Source organism: Chrysemys picta, chromosome 16 (assembly GCF_011386835.1).
Source record: "Chrysemys picta bellii isolate R12L10 chromosome 16, ASM1138683v2, whole genome shotgun sequence".
Lineage (NCBI taxonomy): Eukaryota > Metazoa > Chordata > Testudines > Emydidae > Chrysemys > Chrysemys picta.
In genome coordinates this window covers 6,375,131-6,401,075 of record NC_088806.1, presented here as the reverse complement: position 1 = coordinate 6,401,075, position 25,945 = coordinate 6,375,131, and the positions used below count along the sequence as shown (strand labels likewise).

The window sequence follows — 25,945 nt, the reverse complement described above, 5'->3', positions numbered from 1 at the left end:
CTGACCTCAGCCAAAGAAATCTCCCCATTGTTATTTCTGCTTGATGTGTGATCCACAGTCTCTGTGAAAGTAAGGGGGAGACCTTTATGGCGGGGTGGGAGGCTGAGGCAAATCGCCTGGCTGCTGATTACGCGCAGCCAGACACCAGCGCGATTAGAAGAGCACACCAGGAAGCGCTGTGCATCAGAGAAGCTTTAAAAACCAGTTTCATGACTGGCCAGGCTACAGTGTGAAATATCTGTTTGTTTCTCCTTCATGAAAACCCGCCCCCTTTATTGACTGATTTTCTGTAAGGAACCCACCCTCCCCCTTCCCTCAGCTTTCTTTCAAACCAAATAAAGTCACTATCATTTAAAAATCATTTATTCCTTATTAATAGATTAGAAAAAGAGGGAGGGAACCCGGGTGGTATTTGGGAGGAGGATTGCTGGGAAGGAAAAAGCCACAAAGAAAAGGTTAAAAAAATGACAGCCTTTTGCGTGGGCTGTCTACTGGGGTGGAATGGGAAGGTGTACGGAGCCTCCCCCCCCCCCCCCCCCCGTGTTCTTACACGTCTGGGTGAGGAGGATACGGAACATGGGGAGGGTGGAACAGGGGCTGAAGCGGCAGTCTGTTTTCCACAGCCGTTCCTGAAGCTCCACCAGACGCCGGAGCATGTCTGTTTGCTCACGCAGCAGCCCCAGCGTTGCATCCTGCCTCCTCTGGTCTTCCTGCCGCCACCTCTCATCTCGAGCGTCCCTCCTGTCCTCACGTTGATCCCTCCTGTCCTCACGTTGGTCCCTCCTGTCCTCACGTTCACTGGCTTCTTTCCTATACTTTGAAACTGTTTCCTTCCACTCATTCAGATGAGCTCTGTCACTGCGGCTGGATTCCATAATTTCAGAAAACATCTCATCTCGCGTTCTCTTCTTACGACGCCTTATCTGTGATAACCTTCGGGATGGAGGAGGGAGGCTTGAGGAATTTGCAGCTGCTGTAGGGAGGGGAAAAAAGAGAGAATTGTTTAAAAAGCTACATTTTGCAGAACAATGCTTATACTCTTTCACGGTGACCAACACTATTCACATTACATAGCACATGTGATTTCTGTGCAAGGTCGCATTTTGCCTCTTAATGCTGAGTGCCTGTGGCTTTGCTGCTAGAGATCACAGGTCTGGGCAACAGAATTCGGCTTGTATGCGGCCATGGTAAGCCATTGTTTTACAGCTTCTGCGCCCTCCTTTCCCACATACCAGGCATAGCCTGTAGAGTGCTGCGGTTTTTCTGTTAACATTCAGCAGCAGCAGCAGAAAACAAACTAACCACCCCCCCTCTCGCCATGAATTCTCTGGGATGATCGCTGTACCCCTCCCCCCCACCGCGTGGCTGGTAACAGGGAAGATCCCTGCTAGCCAAACGCGAAAAACTCAGGGCCAATTTCCCATCTGCGCTTGGCTAACTGCAGGGAAGGATTTATTTTCCGCCACAGGCAAAAGCCCAGTAGGAACGGCCACCTCTGTCCCCTTAATTAAGTTCCCGTATTTCAACCAGGTTACCAGGAGTGATATCACTCTCCTGAGGATTACACAAAAAGATAAAGAACGGATGTTGCTTGAATGCCAGCAAACACCGGGACCATACGCTGCCAGGCTTTGTCAGGCAATGATACCAGATTACTTGCTGCAAGCATGGCGTGGTCAAGTGTCCTACCATGGAGGAGGGAATAAGGATGCACTGCCCAGAAACCTTGTGGCAAGGCTTTCAGAGTACCTCCAGGAGAGCTTCATGGAGATGTCCCTGGAGGATTTCCGCTCCATCCCCAGACACGTTAACAGACTTTTCCAGTAGCTGAACTGACCGCGAATGCATCCCAAGTCCTCAGGGCAAAGTAATCATTAAAAACCGTTTGCTTTTAAAACAAGTTTTATATTTTAAAAGGTAAACTCACCTGAGGTCCCTTCCATGGGGTCAGAGTCTTGGGTACTGGCTTGGGAGGGTACTTCAGTCAGGGTGAGAAAAAGATCCTGGCTGTTGGGGAGAACGGAGTGCTGTGTGCTCTCTGCAAGCTCATCCTCATCCTCATCCTCCTCCTCTCCCCCATCGGCAGAATCCTCAGGCGTCGCTGATGAGACTATCCCCGACCCGGAATCCACGATCACAGGTGGGGTAGTGGTGGCAGCCCCCCCTAGAATTGCATGCAGCTCGGCGTAGAAGCGGCATGTCCGCGGCTCTGACCCGGAGCGACCGTTTGCCTCCTTTGTTTTTTGATAGGCTTGTCTGAGCTCCTTGACTTTCACGCGGCACTGCTTAGAGTCCCTATTGTGGCCTCTCTCCATCATGCCCTTGGAGATTTTTTCAAAAGTTTTGGCATTTCGTCTTTTAGAACGAAGTTCTGCAAGCACTGAATCCTCTCCCCATACAGCGATCAGATCCAGTACCTCCCTCACGGTCCATGCTGGTGCTCTTTTTCGATTATCAGCCTGCATGGTTACCTGTGCTGATGAGTTATCTGTGGTCACCTGTGCTCTCCACGCTGGGCAAACAGGAAATGAAATTCAAATGTTCGCGGGGCTTTTCCTGTCTACCTGGCCAGTGCATCCGAGTTTAGATTGCTGTCCAGAGCGGTCACAATGATGCACTGTGGGATAGCTCCCGGAGGCCAATACCATCGAATTGCGGCCACACTATCCCTAATTCGAAATGTTAAAATCGATTTTGGCGCTACTCCGCTCGTCGGGGTGGAGTACAGAAATCGATTTAAAGGGCCCTTTACATCGAAATAAATAGCGTCGTTGTGTGGACGGTTACAGGGTAAATTCGAATTAAAGCTGATAAATCCGAATTAAAGTCGTAGTGTAGACCAGGCCTTTGACTTGAAATTAGACGAAGGTTTCTAACCATCAGAGGAGTGAAGTTCTGGAACAGCCTTCCAAGGGGAGTAGTGGGGGTAAAAGACATATCTGGCTTCAAGACTAAGCTTGATAAGTTTATGGAGGGGATGGTATGATGGGATAGCCTAATTTTGGCAATTGATCTTTGATTATCAGCAGGTAAGTATGCCCAGTGGTCTGTGAAGGGATGTTAGATGCGGTGGGATCTGAGTTACTACAGATAATTCTTTCCTGGGTGCTGGCTGGTGAGTCTTGCCCACATGCTCAGGGTTTAACTGATCGCCATATTTGGGGTCGGGAAGGAATTTTTCTCCAGGGCAGATTGGCAGAGGCCCTGGAGGTTTTTCACCTTCCTCTGCAGCATGGGGCACGGGTCACTTGTTGGAGGATTCTCTGCAGCTTGATGTCTTCAAACCACGATCTGAGGACTTCAATAACTCAGACATAGGTTAGGGGTTTGTTACAGGAGTGGGTGGGTGAGATTCTGTGGCCTGCATTGTGCAGGTGGTCAGACTAGATGATCATAATGGTCCCTTCTGACCTTAAAGTCTATAAAAAATTACAGTACACCACCGGAGAGCCCCAGAAAATTCTCTGCTCCCAGTCTTCCCCCAGAAATGTGCATCTTGCCCTGTCCAGCACATTACTGAACAACGCAAGCTTATATGAAGTCTGTCATTTAATCAGTGGAAAATGACATGCACCAGCCTTGTTATCCTAAATGGAGTTTCCAACACACTTTTATTGTTCTATCTAACCAGTGTGTTTGGATTAAACAAGATTGTTAAAATCTTTTATTTTATTTTTTTGGTAGTTAAGTGACTATGGGTAATGAGGCATTAAAGTCAGAATTGTTTACAAAATAAATGCAAGCTAAAACACAAACCAATGTTTAACTTGACAAACTAAAACGGATTCAAAGCAAATGTTTCTTTCACCATTCGCTGAGACAGGCTGGCTTTTGTTTCAGCCAGGACTCCCCCTAACCTGTCCCTGCCGCCCAAGTTCAGTTCTTCAGGAGTTGTCATGAGCAGAGGGAAAGGTGGGAGAGAGAGAGAGATTGTCAAGCATTTTCCTCACCTCTTTTAATAGTTCAGTCCTTTGTACTAGAAACAACTTCAGTTCTCAGCTGAATCATGGTGACAGGCTGTCTGTTGTAGATATGAGCTTCCAGTGGTCCCTATGAAGGAATGTAAATGTCTTCCTCACACCTTCCCCCTCCAGAGAATGGCTATTTGACCAGCTGTTTGCCTTGCTGTCTCTGAGGAAGTGGTCTGGGGGGGTTTCCCAAAATTGTAACTTTTTCAGTAATATAATACAGTAAAATCTCATAACTTTACATACAGTGTTGCTACACGTATTTTAACAGGAGGATAATATTCAGTAGATTATGTGTTTTCAAATGATACCTCAGAAGCTATACTATGTACAAAATTGGTCATAATTTTCTTGAAGAGTCAACATAGGGGTACAGACTGACACAGTGTCTGTGTCCGGTCCCAGCAGATATGTGGATATTTCAATCCCTCATAAGCAGAGTGTTTTGCATCTTCAAGGACATGGGGAGCTGGTCCTGGGAATTCACTGGTTTACGAAGCGTGACACTGTATGGAAATGAGGCACTTTGGTATTAATAATAAAATAATAATAATATAATGTGATAAAATTGCAATGAATCGTCCTAGATATGGCATGTAAAATGATTTTCCAAGTATGATAATTTTGTTTCTATCTTTATATCTCCTTTGTAGTGTGAGTTATAGATATTTAGAGTATATCTGTATTTCCAGACTTGTGCAGTGTTTCTGGATGACACCCCCAGACATATTGGCATCAGCACTGCCTAGGCTGTTCGATGGTCCATTCACGGTCATCAGCGGTACAATGAGCCCATGGAAAGGATCAAGGGCAGGGGTGGGCAAACTTTTTGGCCCAAGGGCCACATGGGGTTACAAAACTGTATGGAGGGCCAGGTAGTCAAGGCTCCCCAAACAGCTTGGCCCTGCCCCCTCCGAATTCCCACCCCCCCTGCTCCTTGTCCCCTGACCGCCCCCTCCCGAGACCACCCACCCTAACTGCCCTCCGAATTCCCACCCCCTACCCACCCCCCCATGCTCCCTGTCCCCTGACTGCCCCAACCCCTATTGACCCACCCAGCCCCTGACAGACCCCCGGGACTACCACGCCTATCCAACACCCATGTTCCCTGTCCCCTGACACACACACCCAGAACCTCAGCCCCATCCAACCACCCCCTGTCCCCTGACTGCCCCCTGGGACTCCCTGCCCCTTGTCCAAACCCCCGGCCCTCTTACCATGCTGCTCAGAGCAGCATGTTTGGCAGCCATGTGGCCCATGTGGAGACAGACATGCTGCCCGGCAGGAGCGCAGCACCCCCCCCCGAGCACTACTTGCACAGTGGCATGGCTGCAGGGAAGGGGGAACAGTAAGAGGGGGAGCTAGCCTCCCTGGCCAGGAGCTCAGGGGCTGGGCAGGACCGTCCTGCGGGCCAGATATGGCCCGTGGGCTGTAGTTTGCCCTCTCATGATCAAGGGCATACACCTATTGAGTCAGCAAGACATTCAGGGGTATGCCTATGTACTGAGAACTCCAAGGCTTTTCCATGCCCTGTGCTGTGAAGCTTATGTATAGGATACAGGAAGTACAAGCCACATGGCAAAAGGAATATAAAGGGCAGCTGCATCATCTCCATTTTGTCTTCAATCCCTCTTCCTACCTCTGGAGCAACTTCTCTATAAACTGAAGCCTTGAACAAAGGACTGAATGACCCATCCAAACTGGATGGGTTCCAGATGGACTTTCAAGCCAGCAACTCACCAATACTGCTAAGAACCCAATATATAGATTTTGGAATGTATATGACTGCTTTCCCATTTAACAACTCCCTTTTTCTTTCTATTTTTCTTTTATAATAAACCTTTAGTTTTGATGCTAAAGGTGTAACAATGGTGGTTCTGGTGGGACCCAACTGAGAGTGTCAATTTAGGACAAATTGCTTCAAGCGAGGCGGTTACAGCCCAAGGCTGGGGTTTTTCCATCTCTAATGCAAACCAAACCAGCCAGACAGAGAGGACTTCGGTTTTACCACACTGGCTAACCACAAGTTACACGAGCAATTCCCTTAGACACTCAAGTTTCCCAGTATCACCGCCAGTACCACTCGTTATGTGGGACAATGGTTATGAAAACCAATACCCCAGTAAAAGAAAAAAGTTCTCCCGATCCCAAAGGACCAAGTCCCAGACAAAGGTCAATATACAAATCAGATCTTACCCACAAATCACGCTGTTGCCAATCCTTTAGAATCTGAAACCTAAATGTTTATTCATAAAAGGAAAAAGAGCTAGAATTGTTTAAATGGAATCAATTCCATACAGTAATGGCAAAGTTCTTGGTTTATCAAGCAGGCTAGGCAGAGCTGATACCAACTTGTGTGGGATGTCACCCAGAAGCATAGCATAATTTTGCAACACAGACAGTATAGAGCCAATATTCATAACTTCAACTATAAAAATGATACCCACATACAGCTAGCATAATCATAACCAGCAAGCCATAACCTAGTCCTAGACACCTCAAACACCAGCCTTTGTACAATTTTTGCTGCAAATATATAACAGTAGTTGCAACAGTGATTTCCATGGTTACAGGTTCTGTCAATAACGTCACAAAAGGATTGGCTGGCAGCAAGGTATTTTGGGTAAGGTCCAAACCTATAGTGACCCAGTAACATGGCTGACTCTGGGGTCAGAAGAACACTTTGTGAGCAGAGTTTTTAAATAACCTCTCACTGTACTGGACATGGGTGCTGATTGGGCATCAGAGAACTGGAATTCAATAAAGGGGGCTGTGTGATTTCTTTTTTCAGCTTCTTGATAACCAGTGTGGGGAATCAGAAGCCCAGTTTGTGACTGGTCAGTGAGTTTAACTTCAGTGTTAACCACTAGTTTGGGGAGCATCTGCTCTCCCTTTTTCAGCCTGCCCTGACCTTGGCATTTTCAGTGAGGACTGCTCCAGGCACACCAGGTCACACTAAGTACTGAAATTAAATTAATACAATGTTTTTTATGACCAAGTCTAATGAAATCACCTGAAATCATTTATTTTCTTTCATATGAGCAGGGTTTCCAGTTTCCAAACTGGATATAATCTCCCAACTGGAACAAGCGGAAGAACCATGGGTCCCAGACCTCCAGGGTTCAGAGGAAAGACAGATGCTGAGAGCTCCCTGCACAGGTGAGGAAACATTAAACCAACTCAGAATCTGTAAGTGCCTGAAGGAAACATCTGGGATGCCCTACAAAGCCCTTGGAAGGTCTCTCAATTCATTATTGTTCCTAGCAGGAGTCATATCCTCAGGGTAAATATAGCTTATGACTTCCTATAGTTTCTAGCAGAAGTAGCTTCCTCCCTTCCCCCTCTGAATTTGGATGGGATGTGAAGGCGGAATTGATCCCCTCCTCTCTCCTATTTGCAGGAAGGGTTCGGGGGGAATTCAGTTTCTGATCTTTATTTGACCTCTCTCCAGTACTTGTTTTATTTTGCTCTTCCCCTTTCCATCCCTGGTTGAGGTTTCTATCTCTATCACAGCAGGTGATGCAATTGTACGTGAGAATGAGGAGCAAAATTCTCAGCAGGAAAATGTTGAGCAAGTGGATAAACACAGAGAATTATCGCAAAGAGTGAAAAGGAACGTGTCCAGGAGTCATGAGCTGGGAAAATCCTGTGAGATTCAGCACAGAACAGAAACAGAACAGGGAAGCCAGCCAGGGGAGAAAGTGGGTAAATGTATTTCCTGTCCAGGAACTCAGAAGGACCTTAAGGAAACCACAACACAGCAAGAAATCCTCAGGGGAAAGAGAAAAAATACATTCACTGAGTGTGGGAAAAACTTACGTGACTATTCAGCCCTTATTAGTCATCAGAGAATCCACACAGGGAAGCGACTCTATGAATGCAGTGAGTGTGGGAAAAACTTCACTCCCAGATCACAGCTTATTAGGCATCAGAGAATCCACAGAGGGGAGAGGCCCTATGAATGCAGTGAGTGTGGGAAAAGCTTCACTCAGAGATCACACCTTATTAGGCATCAGATGATCCACATAGGGGAGAGGCCCTATGAATGCAGTGAGTGTGGGAAAAGCTTCACTCACAGATCAGGCCTTTCTGAACATCAGAGAATCCACACAGGGGAGAGGCTGTATGAATGCAGTGAGTGTGGGAAAAGCTTCACTCAAAGATCAGGTCTTTTTCAACATCAGAGAATCCACACAGGGGAGAGGCCCTATGAATGCAGTGAGTGTGGGAAAAGCTTCACTCACAGATCAGTGCTTTCTGAACATCAGAGAATCCACACAGGGGAGCGGCTCTATGAATGCAGTGAATGTGGGAAAAACTTCAATCACAGCTCACACCTTATTAGGCATCAGATAATCCACACAGGGGAGAGGCCCTTTGAATGCAGTGAATGTGGGAAAAACTTCACTCACAAATCAGCCCTTTCTGAACATCAGAATATCCACACTGGTTTGAGACCCTATGAATGCAGTGTGTGTGGGAAAAACTTCACTCACAGATCATCCATTATTAGGCATCAGAGAATCCACAATGGGGAGAGGCCCTTTGAGTGCAGTGAGTGTGGAAAAAGTTTCACTCAAAGATCAGGTCTTTTTCAGCATCAGAGAATCCACTCAAGGGAATGACCCTATGAATGCATTAAGTGTAGGACTACCTTCTCTTGGCACTCAGACCATGTTAGGCATCAGTGAATCTGCAAAGGAGATAAACACCATAAAAACCTCTAGGGTTACCATTATTTTTTTTTTCTTTAATACTTTTCCTGATTCCCACATAGTAACTTTTAAAGCTGTTTGACTGTTTGCAGCACCATTACCCCAGTTTGTCCAGTTGATAGGCCCATTTTTGCCTTTTGCAGTTCTCCCTGTTTTGAGGTGGACAAATAGGTCTCTAATTCGAGTGTGCCCTTCCTGTCGGGAACCAGGGAGCATCACATTAATACCATTCTTCCTGTTTCAAAGTTATTGTTAGAATGTGACGTTATTAATATGAACTGGGACCTTATAGATCAGTGGTGTCCAATAGAAATTCGATGCTAGCCACACTTGTGGTTTTGAATTTTTCTTATTAGCCACATTATAAAAAAGCTACATGCATTGGCCACAATTCAATAGCCTATTAGCCACATGTGGCTAGTGGTGAACGTATTGGACACCGCTGGTATAGATCATTGTTGCAACTAAGGTCCTTTAGTGGCACCAAATCTTGTATAAAGTTGGTGAAATAAAGTATCTAAGAAAAGGTTATGATTTGCTGGTTATGATTATGCTATCTCTATGCATGTATCATTTGTGTATTTAAAGTTATAAATGATCTATACTGTCTGTATTTCAAGCTTGTGCTATGCTTCTGGGTGACACCCCAGACAATTTGTCATCATAGAATATCAGGGTTGGAAGGGACTTCAGGAGGTCATCTAGTCCAACCCCCGGCTCAAAGCAGGATCAATTCCCAACTAAATCATCCCAGCCAGGGCTTTGTCAAGCTGGGCCTTAAAAACCTCCAAGGAAGGAGATTCCACCACCTCCCTAGGTAACGCATTCCAGTACTTCACCACCCTCCTAGTGAAATAGTGTTTCCTAATATCCAACCTAGACCTCCCCCACTGCAACTTGAGACCATTACTCCTTGTTCTGTCATCTGCCACCACTGAGAACAGCCGAGCTCCATCCTCTTTGGAACCCCCCTTCAGGTAGTTGAGAGCAGCTATCAAATCCCCCCCTCATTCTTCTCTTCTGCAGACTAAACAATCCCAGTTCCCTCAGCCTCTCCTCATAAGTCAGGTGCTCCAGACTCCTAATCATTTTTGTTGCCCTCCGCTGGACTCTTTCCAATATTTCCACATCCTTCTTGTAGTGTGGGGCCCAAAACTGGACACAGTACTCCAGATGAGGCCTCACCAATCAGCACTGCCTTGCCTCCTTGATGGCCTATTAAGGACCATCAGCTATACAACTGACCCATTGAAAGAAGGCAGATACACCTTGTGACTCAGCAAGGCATGCAGGGACATGTCTGTCGGGGTATTAACTTGCCTGTGGAGGACACTACCTCGGTCTCCAAGCAGTTGTCTGTGAACAGCCCTGTGTGCTGGGACAAGGGAAATGAAATCCCAAGCTGTGTGTCTGGCAAAGGAGAATGTGTCTCTGGCTCTTCTTTGTCTGTGGAGCAGACAGAAGGTGCCTTTCAGCCTGTGATGGTTGAGAATAGTGCTAAAGCCCAGGAGGGGAATAGTCCTCAGTTTGTGTCTGCTGGGGAGAATGGCACTGTAACTAGGTTGCATCCAATTAGTGTCTTAGCAAAATCCCGGAGACCAGACAATTCTGGTGCTTGTATTTGGCCTGTTGCTAATGTGTGGTTGGAAAAGGATGTAGCAATGAGGTCTAATCAGGGTGATATCCTAGCCAGGGCACAAGAAGACCATGAAGGTAATTTGATTGTGTTACCTACTGACAGTTGGGAAACTTATAGCAAGAAGGAGAATGCTTCTGACCTTTTGACTATGAAGTCTATGAGTTTGCCTGAAAGGGGATTGTGTAGGAATCCGCCTGATGGGTCAGTGGTGATCCTGGATATGAGTAAGACCCAGAAAGAGTCTCAGAGTAGCAGCCATGTTAGTCTGTATCCGCAAAAAGAACAGGAGTACTTGTGGCACCTTAGAGACTAACAAATTTATTTGAGCATAAGCTTTCGTGGGCTACAGCCCACTTCTTCGGATGCATAGAATGGAACATATATTGAGGAGATATATATACACATACAGAGAGCATGAAAAGGTGGGAGTTGTCTTACCAACTCTGAGAGGCCAATAAAGTAAGAGAAAAAACTTTTGAAGTGATTATCAAGATTGTACTGGGCTATCTTGATAATCACTTCAAAAGTTTTTTCTCTTACTTTATTGGCCTCTCAGAGTTGGTAAGACAACTCCCACCTTTTCATGCTCTCTATATGTGTATATATATATATCTCCTCAATATATGTTCCATTCTATGCATCCGAAGAAGTGGATTGTAGTCCACGAAAGCTTGTGCTCAAATAAATTTGTTAGTCTCTAAGGTGCCACAAGTACTCCTATTCTTTTTGCAGAAAGAGTCTGTTGTTGCTCAGAAAAGTGTTCCTGTAGAGCAAGCCCTAGGTGAAGAGGGTAAGAGCAGAATTTCTGTGGGGGTGAACTGTTGCTTAGAAAAGCTACTAGGGATAGAAATCCTCATGGTAATCTGTGCAAGCAGCTTGATACAGCTAAAGGGTGTGAAAGTGATTTAATCAAGGAAGTTTCAGTTCCTAACAGCCAGAAATGTTCTGTTCTAAATGAATCCACTGACTTTCCTTTTGAAAGATCCAGTGTGGATAGCTTTGGAAAGGTCTCAGATGGAGTAAGAGCTGTTAAGAAAGTTGAGCAGCCCTATGACCAAGTGGCTGGGTTTGGCCAGCTTGTTGGGAAGACAATGGTGTTGGAACAGGAATGTCTCCATGCTGATTCTGTGAGTGAGCAGTCTGTGCATCAGGGTCTGAGGACAGATTTGGTTACTGGTGTGTCAGAGCAGAATAGTTTATGGCTGAATGCTTGAGGATGCAGGGGAGAGCAAGCAAACTCTCACTCACACTCTTTGGATTTGTGTGGTACCTTTGTAAGACAGAGTCCAGCCTTGGAATTGGTAGCAGCTGAAAATTTAAAAGCTAGTGTTTGTGTTGATGCAAATTACCTGACTGACTGGGGGAAGAAAGACTTGCTAATAGCTGTTGGCACAAAGAGCCCACCCCATCAGCCAGTGAATTCTGTTAAGCAAGAGAAATCAGAGTTTGAGCCTTCAGGACAAGGAAGAAAGAGAGAACTTAATTTTGCAAAGGGAAGCCACAGGTTAACCCTAAAAGGCCCAAACCACAATGGTGTTGAGCCAAAGGTCTGGCATGACAAAAATGATTGTAGATGGACACTTGCAATGAATTTGTTGTTAATGCTGATGGTGATTTTTGTAACTGTACATTTTTATAGTTTTTGGTAATAGCGACAATGTGCCTAATCTTTTGGAAAATCCCTTGAACATGTTAAGAGAAATACATGAGAACACAAGCTATATTAAAAGGCCTTGTAATGCTAATGTTGCACTGGTAATGCCTGTAAACAGTATTAAAACTTTTCACAGGAGAAAGGACATTCCAAACCTCATGTGCTGTGTAAAAAAGGGAAACTAAGGCACACTACCATATTGCTTTCATGAATAAATGCCAAGATTTCTATACTATGGACAACATTACTATCTACATTAACTTGATGTTAATTGGGTTCCAAACATTTGCCAGAGCTTGTATGGATAAAGTAGCTATGTTCTTTAGCTCTTGGCAAGATCACGTGAGAAATACAGGAATCCTGCTGCAAGAGCAGATCCAATCCACTATTGTTCTAACCAAGTTTTACCTTGAGTTTGTAAAAAGATTCAATCATGTTATTGAGCATGAGTTCGGTAAACCATTTCTGTTACACATTGATATGGCTTATAACCCAATACAAACTGTAATGAGACAGAACACAGGAGGGGAAGCTTTTGGGATAACAGTCAGTAATGTTTGTGTCATCCCTTCCTGCATCAATTTTGCATTGGGGGTGTGATGTTATGAGTGTAATATAATATCTCATTGAAAGATGACAGGGCCAGAAAGAGTTAATTAACTCACAGGCTGACCTAACCCATGGACGAACTTTAGAGACTTGTTAGGAAAATATGTAAATGAATAGAGCTTTGAAATGCAAGTCTGCATTGTTAGAGATAGAAGGGTAGATGTTTGCTCAGGTCTTGTGATGTAAGTAAATAAGTCTTGTCTATCGCTATAGCTTTGATTCGAAGATCAAAAAAGGAATATTAACATTTAGGAAGATACTTGAGTGAAATAGTATTATTGTCTATGTGTCTCTTTGAAGGTTGTGGTAACCTGTATCTGAACTGTTTAGTGGATAAATTACCCTGTGCTAATTGCCAGGATGTTTGGAAGAAGGAGTTAAGCCTATTGTTTTCTCAGGCCAAAAAGCTGCTGAAAATGTATAAGAATCCTTGGACACGATCTTTCTTCATCTCAGATCTGCTTTGGGTTTCAAGAGGGGGAAACCTTAAGCCATAAGGATTGAGATCCCCAGTCAATGACTGGAGCTACCCTGAATATGGACATTGGACTATAACCTGTGGACTATTTCTAAAAGGACTTTTGGCAACTACAAGCTCATCTCTGCTATGTATCTGAACCTCAAGAATTGAATTCAAGTCTGTATGTATATTGATCTTTTAACCAACACACTCTCTCTCTTTTCTTTTTTAATAAATTTTAGCTTAGTTAATAAGAATTGGCTCTAAGCGTGTATTTTGGGTAAGATCTAAGTTATAATTGGACCTGGGTAAGTGGCTGATCCTTTGGGATCGGAAGAACCTTTTCTTTTAAATGATGAGATAAGATTTTCAGTAATCATCATCATATTTGACAGGTGTGTTTGAATAGAGGCCTGAGGCTGGGTACTTTAAGGGAATTGTGTTGTTTGGACTTCTAAGTAACCAGTGAGGTACTACAGAAGCTGTTTTGGGCTGGTTGGTAAACCTAAGTATGGAATAACCACCAGCTTCTGGGGTTTGTCTGCCCTGTTTTGTTTGCAGTTTACCCTAATTGAGTGACCTCAGCTGGCTCCCACAGGCAGCACCGTCACAGGGGGAAAAGAAGTGTCATTTCATCCTCTCTGACACTGGAAGGAGATGGGCTGACTCAGATTCCCTCCCTACTCATCATTGCAGAACTGTTACCTTTTTTCTGAGATGTGCAAAGTTTATCTTTATCACATTCTATCCCTCCACTTCTGAGAGTGCTGTCATGAAGAGTTCTCAGCTGTCTGTGCTTGGAGTTGATGTTTGACATCTTAAATCCTACACCAGAGTCGCTATGACTGGAGAGGAAAGTGTCAAAGACCTGGAAGGGGAATTCAAATGGATCCCAAACACAGTGTGATCATTTGGAGTTTAAATCCCAGCTTCCATCTATTGGTAAAGCCACTTCTGGCAAGGTGGCTGTTCTATCCCCCATTATTTGGATGCTAGGATACTAAAAATGTTGTAAATAAAATAATTGACTATTGAGACAGTGCTGAGTGAAGTATGTTTGAATGGATCAGAGGAGAATGTGATGGGAGAATCTCTTGTCCCGATTCTGAATAATTTGATGTAACCTGCTCTGGAATTTCACTTGACACTTTCATTGTCATGAATTATCTTTCTCTGTGATGTGGGTTTCTATCTTTCCTGATGGCGGTTTCTTCACCCAATTGGATATTAGTTCACTTTGATAGAATATAGCTCAGATTTATTGGAGAATTTAAGACAAATGATCATTTGTAAAGTAGTCATTTCTCACTTCAGCTTTGCTTTTTCCCCATCCCTCCATGATGATATGGAGAAAGTTCAAGTGCAGTTCTGTTAACAGGAGAGAACTCTCCAATTTACTGCACCTGCTAACAAACAGCGGTGATTTTAAATCTCCACTGGGAAATAGTGAACAACAGCAGAACCCCAGCTAACTGAAGGAAATGCATATGATCACAGTGTAGTTCAATTGTTGAGGTCAATATTGTCTCTGATGATCTGGGGAGAGAATTCCACGGTAAGTGCTTTTGAACTAGGCAAAATGTCCATGTATTTGGTTCCCAAAGCATTTGTAACCCAGGCCCTACAGAAGATCTCTCCTAGCTAATCCTATGGTATGGGAGATGCTGCCCTTCATGACGCAAATGTTGAGGAAATAGAAGTGGGGGTTTTGTTGAATTTATCCTTTATAGGTGCTAAAAATGCATATAAAATTAAATCAGTGTTGGAAATCTAATAGCTGCAGAAACATAGCTATTTTTTAATAGAAACTGCAGCTCTGGTAACGAACAGGGATTCTGATCCAGGCCTGTATCCAGTCCCGTGACTGGAACTGTGCCACCAAATTAAAAAAAGCTTGGCATGTTTTGAGAAGCCATTCCTCATTAACACTGCTGAGATTTGGAGTGGTTTTGTAAAGGATTCTACTTCAGAGAACTATAAATTTACCCTAACCAAGGCCAAAGATTTGGAAAGAACTGGTGTTTCATAGAATGTCAGGGTTGGAAGGGACCTCAGGAGGTCATCTAGTTGTGACGATATTGACATAAACTGGGACCATATAGATCATTGTTGCAACCAAGGTCCTGTCGTGGCACCCAAATCTTGTATAAAGGGGGTCAAATGGGGTGTCTAAGACAAGGTTATGGTTTACTGGTTATGATTATGCTGTCTATATGTGTATCAGTTTTGTAGTTGAAGTTATGAATATTGGCTCTATACTGTCTGTATTTCAAACTTATGCTATGCTTCTGGGTGACATCCCAGACAAGCTGAGATTAGCTCTGCCTAGCCTGCTTGATGGCCCATTAAGGACCATCAGTTATACAATGGACCCATTGAGAGAAGGCAAATACGCCTTCAGACTCAGCAAAGTATGCAGGGACTGGCCCATGTGACTCCAGGCTCCATTTTGCTGTAATTTTCCACAGTAAGAACAAAGAGGTGTTCTTACACCTGGAAAAGACTATATAAGGCTGATGCCTCATCTCCATTTCATCTTCAATTCTGCTTCTTACCTCTGGAGGGACTTTGCTACAAACTGAAGCTCTGAACAAAGGACTGAGGACCCATCCCAGCTGGGGATGTACTCCAGAGACTTGATTTGAACCTGCAGTTTATTCTATCACTGCTGCAAGCCTGAACCAAGAACTTTGCCATTACTGTATGTAATTGATTCCATTTAACCAATTCTAACTCTCATCTCTATCTTTTTCCTTTTATGAATAAACCTTTAGATTTTAGATTCTAAAGGATTGGCAACAGCGTGATTTGTGGGTAAGATCTGATTTGTATATTGACCTGGGTCTGGGGCTTGGTCCTTTGGGATCAGGAGAACCTTTTTTCTTTTATTTGGGTATTGGTTTTCATAATCATTTGTCCCCATAACGAGTGGTACTGGTGGTGATATTGGGAAACTGGAGTGTCTAAGGAAATTGCTTGTGAGACTTGCGGTTAGCCAGTGGGGTGAGACTGAAGTCCTCTTAGTCTGGCTGGTTTGGTTTGCCTTAGCGGTGGAAAAACCCCAGCCTTGGGCTGTAACTGCCCTGTTTGAGCAATTTGTCCTGAGTTGGCACTCTCAGTTGGGTTCTGCCAGAACCGCATCGTCACACTAGTCCAACCCCCTGTTTAAAGGGGGAACCAATCCCCAAACAGATTTTTGCTCCAGATTCCCTAAATGGCCCCCTCAAGTATTGAGCTGACAACCCTGGCTTTAGCAGGCTAATGCTCAAACCACTGAGTTCTCCCTCCCCAAGAGAGTACACCCCCAATTCTTGCTTTCCACCCCAATACAGGAATCTATGTTGACCCAAGGAAAATTGTTTGTACAGAAGCCTGGGAAACAAGCAGGGAGAACTGGAAGTCCTGGCACAGTCAGGGAACTATGATGTGATTGGAATAACAGAGACTTGGTGGGATAACTCACATGACTGGAGTAGTGTCATGGATGGATATAAACTGTTCAGGAAGGACAGGCAGGGCAGAAAAGGTGGGGGAGTGGCGTTGTATGTAAGAGAGGAGTATGACTGCTCAGAGCAGTATGAAACTGCAGAAAAACCTGAGAGTCTCTGGATAAAGTTGGGAAGTGTGAGCAACAAGGGTGATGTCGTGGTTGGAGTCTGCTATAGACCGCCAGACCAGGGGGATGAGGTGGACGAGGCTTTCTTCTGGCAACTAGCAGAAGTTGCTAAATCGCAGGCCCTGGTTCTCATGGGAGACTTTAATCACCCTGATATCTGCTGGGAGAGCAATACAGCGGTGCACAGGCAATCCAGGAAATTTTTGGATAGTGTAGGGGACAATTTCCTGGTGCAAGTGCTGGAGGAACCAACTAGGGGCAAAGCTTTTCTTGACCTGCTACTCACAAACAGAGAAGAACTAGTAGGGGAAGCAAAAGTGGATGGGAACCTGGGAGGCAGTGACCATGAGATGGTCGAGTTCAGGATCCTGACACAAGGAAGAAAGGAGAGCAGCAGAATATGGACCCTGGACTTCAGAAAAGCAGACTTTGACTCCCTCAGGGAACAGATGGGCAGGATCCCCTGGGAGAATAACATGAAGGGCAAAGGGGTCCAGGAGAGCTGGCTGTATTTTAAAAAATCCTTATTGAGGTTGCAGGAACAAACCATCCCGATGTGTAGAAAGAATAGTAAATATGGCAGGCGACCAGCTTGGCTAAACAGTGAAATCCTTGCTGATCTTAAACGCAAAAAAGAAGCTTACAAGAAGTGGAAGATTGGACAAATGACCAGGGAGGAGTATAAAAATATTGCTCAGGCGTGCAGGAGTGAAATCAGGAAGGCCAAATCACACTTGGAGTTGCAGTTAGCAAGAGATGTTAAGAGTAACAAGAAGGGTTTCTTCAGGTATGTTAGCAACAAGAAGAAAATCAAGGAAAGTGTGGGCCCCTTACTGAATGAGGGAGGCAACCTAGTGACCGAGGATGTGGAAAAAGCTAATGTACTCAATGCTTTTTTTGCCTCTGTCTTCACGAACAAGGTCAGCTCCCAGACTGCTGCACTGGGCAGTACAGCATGGGGAGAAGGTGACCAACCCTCTGTGGAGAAAGAAGTGGTTCGGGACTATTTAGAAAAACTGGACGTGCACAAGTCCATGGGGCCGGATGCGCTGCATCCGAGGGTGCTAAAGGAGTTGGCGGGTGAGATTGCAGAGCCATTAGCCATTATTTTTGAAAACTCATGGCGATCGGGGGAGGTCCCAGATGACTGGAAAAAGGCTAATGTAGTGCCCATCTTTTAAAAAGGGAAGAAGGAGGATCCGGGGAACTACAGGCCAGTCAGCCTCACCTCAGTCCCTGGAAAAATCATGGAGCAGGTCCTCAAGGAATCAATTATGAAACATTTAGAGGAGAGGAAAGTGATCAGGAACAGTCAGCATGGATTCACGAAGGGGAAGTCGTGCCTGACTAACCTAATTGCCTTCTATGATGAGATAACTGGCTCTGTGGATGAGGGGAAAGCAGTGGATGTGTTATTCCTTGACTTTAGCAAAGCTTTTGATACGGTCTCCCACAGTATTCTTGCCGCCAAGTTAAAGAAGTATGGGCTGGATGAATGGACTGTAAGGTGGATAGAAAGCTGGCTAGATCGTCGGGCTCAACGGGTAGTGATCAATGGCTCCATGTCTAGTTGGCAGCCGGTTTCAAGCGGAGTGCCCCAAGGGTCGGTCCTGGGGCCGGTTTTGTTTAATATCTTTATTAATGATCTGGAGGATGGTGTGGACTGCACTCTCAGCAAGTTTGCAGATGACACTAAACTAGGAGGCGTGGTAGATACACTAGAGGGTAGGGATCGGATACAGAGGGACCTAGACAAATTAGAAGATTGGGCCAAAAAAAACCTGATGAGGTTCAACAAGAACAAGTGCAGAGTCCTGCACTTAGGACGGAAGAATCCCATGCACTGCTACAGACTAGGGACCGAATGGCTAGGTAGCAGTTCTGCAGAAAAGGACCTAGGGGTCACAGTGGACGAGAAGCTGGATATGAGTCAACAGTGTGCTCTTGTTGCCAAGAAGGCTAACGGCATTTTGGGCTGTATAAGTAGGGGCATTGCCAGCAGATCGAGGGACGTGATCGTTCCCCTTTATTCGACATTGGTGAGGCCTCATCTGGAATACTGTGTCCAGTTTTGGGCCCCACACTACAAGAAGGATGTGGAAAAATTGGAAAGAGTCCAGCGGAGGGCAACAAAAATGATTAGGGGTCTGGAGCACATGACTTATGAGGAGAGGCTGAGGGAACTGGGATTGTTTAGTCTCCAGAAGAGAAGAATGAGGGGGGATTTGATAGCAGCCTTCAACTACCTGAAGGGAGGTTCCAAAGAGGATGGAGCTCGGCTGTTCTCAGTGGTGGCAGATGACAGAACAAGGAGCAATGGTCTCAAGTTGCAGTGGGGGAGGTCCAGGTTGGATATCAGGAAAAACTATTTCACTAGGAGGGTGGTGAAACACTGGAATGCATTACCTAGGGAGGTGGTGGAGTCTCCTTCCTTGGAGGTTTTTAAGGCCCGGCTTGACAAAGCCCTGGCTGGGATGATTTAGCTGGGAATTGGTCCTGCTTTGAGCAGGGGGTTGGACTAGATGACCTCTTGAGGTCCCTTCCAACTCTGATATTCTATGATTCTATGATTCTATGATCTCCACATCCTAGTTCAGTGTGTCTGATTACAGTTCCAAAGGATGCCAGGGTTAGATTGAGAACAATCATCTTTCACCGTTTGGATCCGAAGAGAGAGAGCTTCATAGGACATTCCTTCCCTGTGGATCCCAAACTGGCTGCCTGATTGGGTAACAATGACTTTCAGGCTGTAGAAATGATGGTAACCAATGAGGCAACAAATGTGTCAGGCTCCAATTTCAGACTTCTGGATACTCGCATGTTGAGTCCTGATTCTACGGTTGTGTCTGATGCTATGGTTACACAATAAAGCTGATGTTGGTGCAGCTGAACCAAGGTAGCTGTGCTGCTGTAGCACTTCTAATAAAGATGCTCTAAGCCAATGGGAGAGATCTCTCCCATCGGACTTTATTATTCCAGCCCCCGCAAGCGGCAGTGGCTATGTTGGCAGGAGAAGCTCTCCTGCTCATGTAGCACTATCTACACAGGGGGTTAGGGCTGTGTAACTACGTTGCTCAGTGGTGTGGATTTTTCACACCTCTGACCAATATAAGTTAAACTGATAAATGTCTTCAGTGTAGACCTGACCTTAGTTTTCTCTTGTGTGTTGTGCATTTACATCACTTCTCTACTCCTCCTACTTTGAAAGATTAAAAAGTGTGAAAAGAGAGGTATTTTTCCTCATGCTGCAAACATTCCCACATAGGAGACCCCTTCCACCAACACACATGGCAAAAGAGCCAGAGATATATGAACTCACAGAAGTGGTTGGCACAAACCACAACTTGAGCTAAGGATCAGTTGGCAATGGGGATTATAAAGAAAACCAACATATGACAAGAATTTTTGTTCTTTGAATATATGTTATTGTTACCAATTAAAATGAAATTATAGGTGAAGTTGTTGGTTTAAGAGGAAGAGACTACTTGAGTGATGATCTGAATTATATTGGAAATAATTCAGGAAATGATGACTAATCTTGAAAAGTTAATTTGATTTAATCTATTCCCTGTAGTGTAAGGCATTCTGGTAGAAAACCTCCCTCCAAAGATTGGGGTGGTAGAATGTGTGTGAGAATAAGTGTATAAGAGAATATTGGCCCAGTATCAACTTTAGTTTTTTGTATTTCAAATAAAACTTATTTTGCTTAGCTTTAAAGTCAATTTCTATTAAAAGGAAAACTACTCAAGGAGACAGTTGTATAACTTTTTACCCATTTAGACTGTAAGCGTCACTGACTTCTCTAATTTGCAAAGGAAAGGCATGACATCTGTCATAGGATGTGTCCAGGAGGTAGGAAAGCTGCAATCGTCAACCATCAATATAAAGGAAAAGGCTGATTAATCCATTTCCTTCCATGTCAAAAAGCCATCTAAAGGCTGGTCTACACTGAAAAGCTATGTTGATATAGCTACATCTCTCAGGGGTGTGAAAAATCCACGCCACTGAGAGAAGTAGTTAATGTGACCTGAGTGCAGACAGTGTTAGGTTGTCAGAAGAATATTTCCAGTGTTTGAAGTGTAGACATAGCCTTAGACAGATTGATCCCCTAGGGAATCAAGTCATGACATCAATTACAATTTTGACCCATCTATCTGTATGTGAGAAAGCTGCTAGTATGGAGGACTGAGCCAGGTGTCCGGTCGCCTGGTTCCTCAACTGTAGCTACAGCTCTTAGTGCCCATCAACGGAAAGACAGTGAGAAATGGAGAGTTCCAACCATTGTCATTTTAGTTGTTGGAGAAGAACATAGTTCTCACTCTCTGGTTGGGTGCAGCAAAGTCAGATACTTTATTTCTCAAGCAATTGCATAAAGGGAGAGAGTGCACTAGGACACAGGGTTTTCCCCTTCTAGGCAGGTCTCTCTACAGGTAAACAATTACAGCAAGCATTTATACCTTTTGTTACATACAATAATAAGCAACAGTTGCATTTTATTTATACATAGGTCATCTTGATATCTTATTTTTCTCACTTCTGTTTAGACTACAGTCTACATTCCACATCTAATACAAGGACACAACAACTTCTCACACAGTTCTTTCCCACTCGCCTCACACAATCCTCCTTTCTACAAATCTTGTGTTATTAGGGTTACAACTAGCCTGACTCTTGCTAACAGAGATTGTCATGCATTGAAATCCCCTTGAAATCCCTGTCAGTTCCTGCTCTACTTCCACATCTCCTCCCTTTTGTACTTCTAGTACAACAAATATTCTCAAACCTCTATTTGTATTAAGTCATGGATTTCAGATTCTACATCAGATGTTTCAACCTTACGTGTTTTAATTGGATGTAATGACAGTGGATGATTAGCCTGGACATGAAAGGTATTACTATTATCACGTCCTTTACAACAACAACAACAACATAATCCTAAACTAAATAACGATACTACAAGCAGTAGCATTCTCACAGTAATATGATGGGGTTGTTGTACAGTTTTAGTCATAAAGCACAATACATCATACTTAGTACATAAAGTAAACACTCTATAAGCCAGGGGTCTCAAACATGTGGCCCGTGAGGTTATTTTCTGCATCCTGCAAGTTCCTCGCAGCTCCCCCACCATCTCCCAGCGTTTACTTAGAGTGGCTCTGGCCAATGCCCAGGGGCAGGGCAGGCTCCCTGCCTACCTGCCCTGCCCCTGCGCTGCTCTGGGAAGTGGACAGAACCTGAGGGAGGAGAGGCACAGGGGTGTGTGTTGCTGTTGCTTCAGGCACCACCCCCAGCCGCTCCCATTGGCTGCTGTTCCCCATTCCCGGATAATGGGAGATGCTGGGGGCGGTGCCTGAAGCAACAGCAACACACATCCCTTTGCCTCTTCTCCCCCACATTCCAGCCACTCCCTGGAGCATCATGGGGGCAGGGCAGGCAGGCAGGCAGGGAGCCTGCCCTGCCCCCAGTGCACGCCAGGCCAGAGCCCACCTCCTGAGCCCCTCCTGCAGTCAAACCCCCTGTCCTGCCCCCCTTGCCACACCCTACACTCTGACCCTCTGCCACACCTCTCCTGCACCCCAACCCACTGCCCTGAGCCCCCTGCTGCACCCTGGCCCCCTGCCGTACCCTGCACCCTGACCCACTGCCCTGAGCCCCCTGTTGCACCCCGCACCCCTCCTGCACCCCAACCCCCTGCTCTGAACCCCTGCCACACCCCTCATCCCTCCTGCACCCCACACCCCAACTCCCTGCCCTGAGCCCTCTGCTGCACCCATCCTGCACCTGATTCATTGCCCTGACCCCCTGCCACACCCCTCATCCCTCCTGAACCCCACACCCCAACTCCCTGCCCTGAGACCCTGCCACACCCCACATCCCTCCTCCACCTCCTGGGGGCAGGGAGGGGGCGGAGCTGGGGTAGGGATTTTGGGGAAGGGATTGGAATGGGGGCAGGGAAGGGGTGAGAAGAGGTGGGGCTGGGAAGAGGTGGGGCAGGCCCTCATGGAAGGGGTGGTGTGGGGGTGGGGGGCAGGTGTCAGTAATGCAGCCCTCAGGCCAATGTACTAGTCCTCATGTGTCCCTTGTGGTCATTTGAGTTTGAGACCCCTGCTATAAGCTGTATGAAAGGCATTCTTTTCAACTTAATATATATTTTGAAGCGTGTGAATTTGCCCTTGTACTTCAAAGATTCTTTGAACCTCTGGTAACAATGAAAGCAAATCTTGAAACCGATCAGATACTAAACTAATCCAATTAAAGGGTATCTGGAACCTAAGGGCTACTTGTAAAATTCTGTCTACAGGCCAGTAAATAATATGATTGCCTGCAGCAGTAGTGAGATTAAAATGTATATCTTGCAACATGGTGGTTTTAACATACACACAGCTATCATTAGCTTGAAAAAGTAGGTGTCCTCTGAGGGTAGTTCCTTGTCCCCTACCCTCCCAGCAAACGTTATCATGAACAGTGAAAACTTCCCCGGCTTCAGTTTACGTATACACTGAAGCTGGGGGGTTCTAATGGCCAAAATGTCTATTGACTCTGTCATGGAGTCCCCGGGCAATGCTCTGGAACTGCTCCCCACAAAGCCAGTCAGGACTTTGGGGAGCCTTCTCTCCCTTGGAGCAGACTGTCTTCAGGGCAAGAAGCTTACACGGCTTCACCTCCTGGGTCTCTCCTTGGAGCATTTGGCATCCTTTGCCCCTCCTTGCACTTCCCACAGTGAGCCCGCCCCGGCATGGTCCTGGGGAAGTCAGAGGGGCCTGCACCCCCACTTTGCAGTCAGACATGACCCTTAGCCAGCCAGTAAAACAAAGGTTTATTTAGATGACAGGAACATAGTCCAAAACAGGTCTTGCCGGTACAGACAACAGGACCCCCTTTAGTTAGGTCCATCTGGGGCCCCCAGGGAGGCCACAGCCCCATTGGGAAGCCCAAGCCCCGGCGGGGCGCCCCTCTCCATTTCCCAGCCAGCTTCAAAACTGAAAACTCCCCCCAGCCTCTCAGCCTCCCCCCGGCTCCTCCCCCAGCCTTTGTGTCCTTTGTTCAGTGTCCCGGGCAGAGGTGTCACCTGGCCTTCAACCCCCCTCCTGGGTTCTCAGGTTACATGCTCAGCTATGCTCCCTTCCCCAAGGCAGACCATCCCAGCACAACTTCCCTGCAACCTTCCCAGGTCAATAATCCCCATTCAGTATTCACATAACACAGCAAGAACATTCCCACTTCGTCACAGACTCCCTAACCCCATCCAAATGTCAAGTGTTATTCCAGGAGCATTAACAGCAAATCGCCTAGGCATACCAGGTGGTCTAATCTTCCAGCAGCTACATCAAACCCCTGTGTAGCTAACAGGAATGAACACAAACACTCCCTTGTATCTGAAGAGATGTTTAGTTTTACCCTTGGTGAACTACAAGCCTAAAGAGAAAGATGGTGGTGCCAAATATAAAGAGTGAAACACGAAACACCTGGCAATTTGCTGACCATGCCTATTTTAGCAAGCAATGCTTTCTGTTTACCCCAGCTTTCTCTTAGCTGATCACTGTTTGCTAGGCCTCTGGTTCCTTGGCTATACTCTGGACTTTGGGTCTGGAAAAGAGCTGGCACAATCCATATACCAGGTTGTTATATAAAATGCACATGGATTTTAACCCTTCACATACAGTAATGGCAAAGTTCTTGGTTCAGGCTTGTAGCAGTGATGGAATAAACTACAGGTTCAAATCAAGTCTCTGGAGTCCATCCACAGCTGGGATGGGTCATTCAGTCCTTTGTATAGAGCTTCAGTTTGTAGCAAAGTCCCTCCAGAGTTATGAAGCAGGATTGAAGACAAGATGGAGACAAGGCATCAGCCTTTTATAGTCTCTTGCCATGTGGTCTTTCCTTTCTTTGTCCCAAGGACACTCTATCCAGCACATGGCATAGAAAAACCTTAAAGTTCTGTCCATAGGCAGGTCCCTGCATACCTTGCTAAGTCACAAGGCATATCTGCCTTCTCTCAATGGGTCGATTGTATAGCTGATGGTTCTTAATGGGCCATCAAGCAGGCTAGGCAGAACTGACACCAACTTGTCTGGGGTGTTCCCTGGAACCATAGCACAAGTTTGAAATACTGGCAGCATAGAGCCAATATTCATAACGTCAACTACAAAAATGATACACATCTAGAGATAGCATAATTATAATCAGCCAATCAGATCCTCTCCATAGGCCCCTTACACGACAACCTTTCTACAATCTTGGCTGCAAATATAGAACAGTGGTCACAATGGTGATCTATACAGTTATAGATTATGTCAATAACATCACAGGAGGTGACACGGCATCAGTGAGACTGATATTGGAATACTGCCTCCAATTTTGGTGTCCTCATTTGAAAAAGATGTTGTGAAATTGGAGCTGGGGCAGCAAAGAGCCACCAAATGTTCTGAGGGCTGGAGAAAAATGCCTTCTAGTGAGCTATTGAAAGAGCTCAACCCGTTTACCTTATCAAAAGAAGATTGAAAGGTGACTTCATTGAAGTGTTGACGTGCCTTAATGGAGAGAAAATATTGGGTATTAAAGGGCTCTTTAATCTAGCAGAGAAAGGCATGACAAGACCCAAAGGCTGGAAGGTGAAAAGAGACAAATTCATATTACAACTAAGGCACAAATATTCAACAGTAAGGATCATTCACCACAGGAACAAGCTACCAAGGAAAGTGGTGGATTTTCCATCTCCTGATGTCATTTAATGGAGAGTAGATGCCTTTCTGGAATGTGTTTGCCCCAAAAGTAGCTATTGTGTCGTACAGGAGGCCTGTGATATGCAGGGGTCAGATTAGATGCTCTAATGATCTCTTCTGGCCATAAAGTCGACTAATTTCTGAAAAACTGAGTGTAGCATTGGGAGCAGCATCTGATGTTTTACTGTCTAGCCGGCTTGCTTCCTAGAATGAACGCTCCTTGCGTGGGGTGATCCACAGGGAGTAGCTCAAACCTCCAAAGTGCCTGGCCAGGGGCAGGACATTAGCACAGCAAGGGAGGGATGTGGCAGTGACATCACAAAGGCCTTTTGCAGGACCTCAGACTATTGGTCAAAAGTGGTGGGGAGTTGGTGACCTCACAGAGAGATGCTGACATCAGCCAGGCAGGACAGGGGTGCAGGGCCAGGGAAACCTCAGAGACCCCCGGGGCTTTGCTTCAGCAAGTCTCCTTCTCAAGGTCTCTCTTTGAGTACTGAGAGAATATTCGGGTTCACGTACGTGAGCGTGAGGAGGAACCTCTTTTGCGTTTTCTCCTTCCCT

The 25,945-nt window shown here is 45.5% G+C and overlaps 2 protein-coding genes across 6 annotated transcripts in view; both read left to right on the top strand.

Annotated features, from left to right (window-relative positions):
* LOC101944793 (zinc finger protein 3-like) overlaps positions 1-25,945 on the top strand; it is a 439,596-nt gene that overhangs the window by 155,458 nt on the left and 258,193 nt on the right. The gene's annotated exons all lie outside the window — the stretch shown is intronic.
* LOC101944083 (zinc finger protein OZF-like) overlaps positions 1-25,945 on the top strand; it is a 101,723-nt gene that overhangs the window by 11,862 nt on the left and 63,916 nt on the right. For 3 of the 5 annotated variants that reach the window (XM_065569999.1, XM_065569998.1, XM_065569997.1), the window contains exon 4: positions 7,014-7,127. In XM_065569999.1, the coding sequence (XP_065426071.1) occupies positions 7,014-7,127 (114 nt within the window). Of the gene's footprint in view, positions 1-7,013; positions 7,128-7,481; positions 13,303-25,945 lie in introns of those variants that run through there. The other 2 variants (XM_042859538.2, XM_065569996.1) reach the window with 2 other exon arrangements.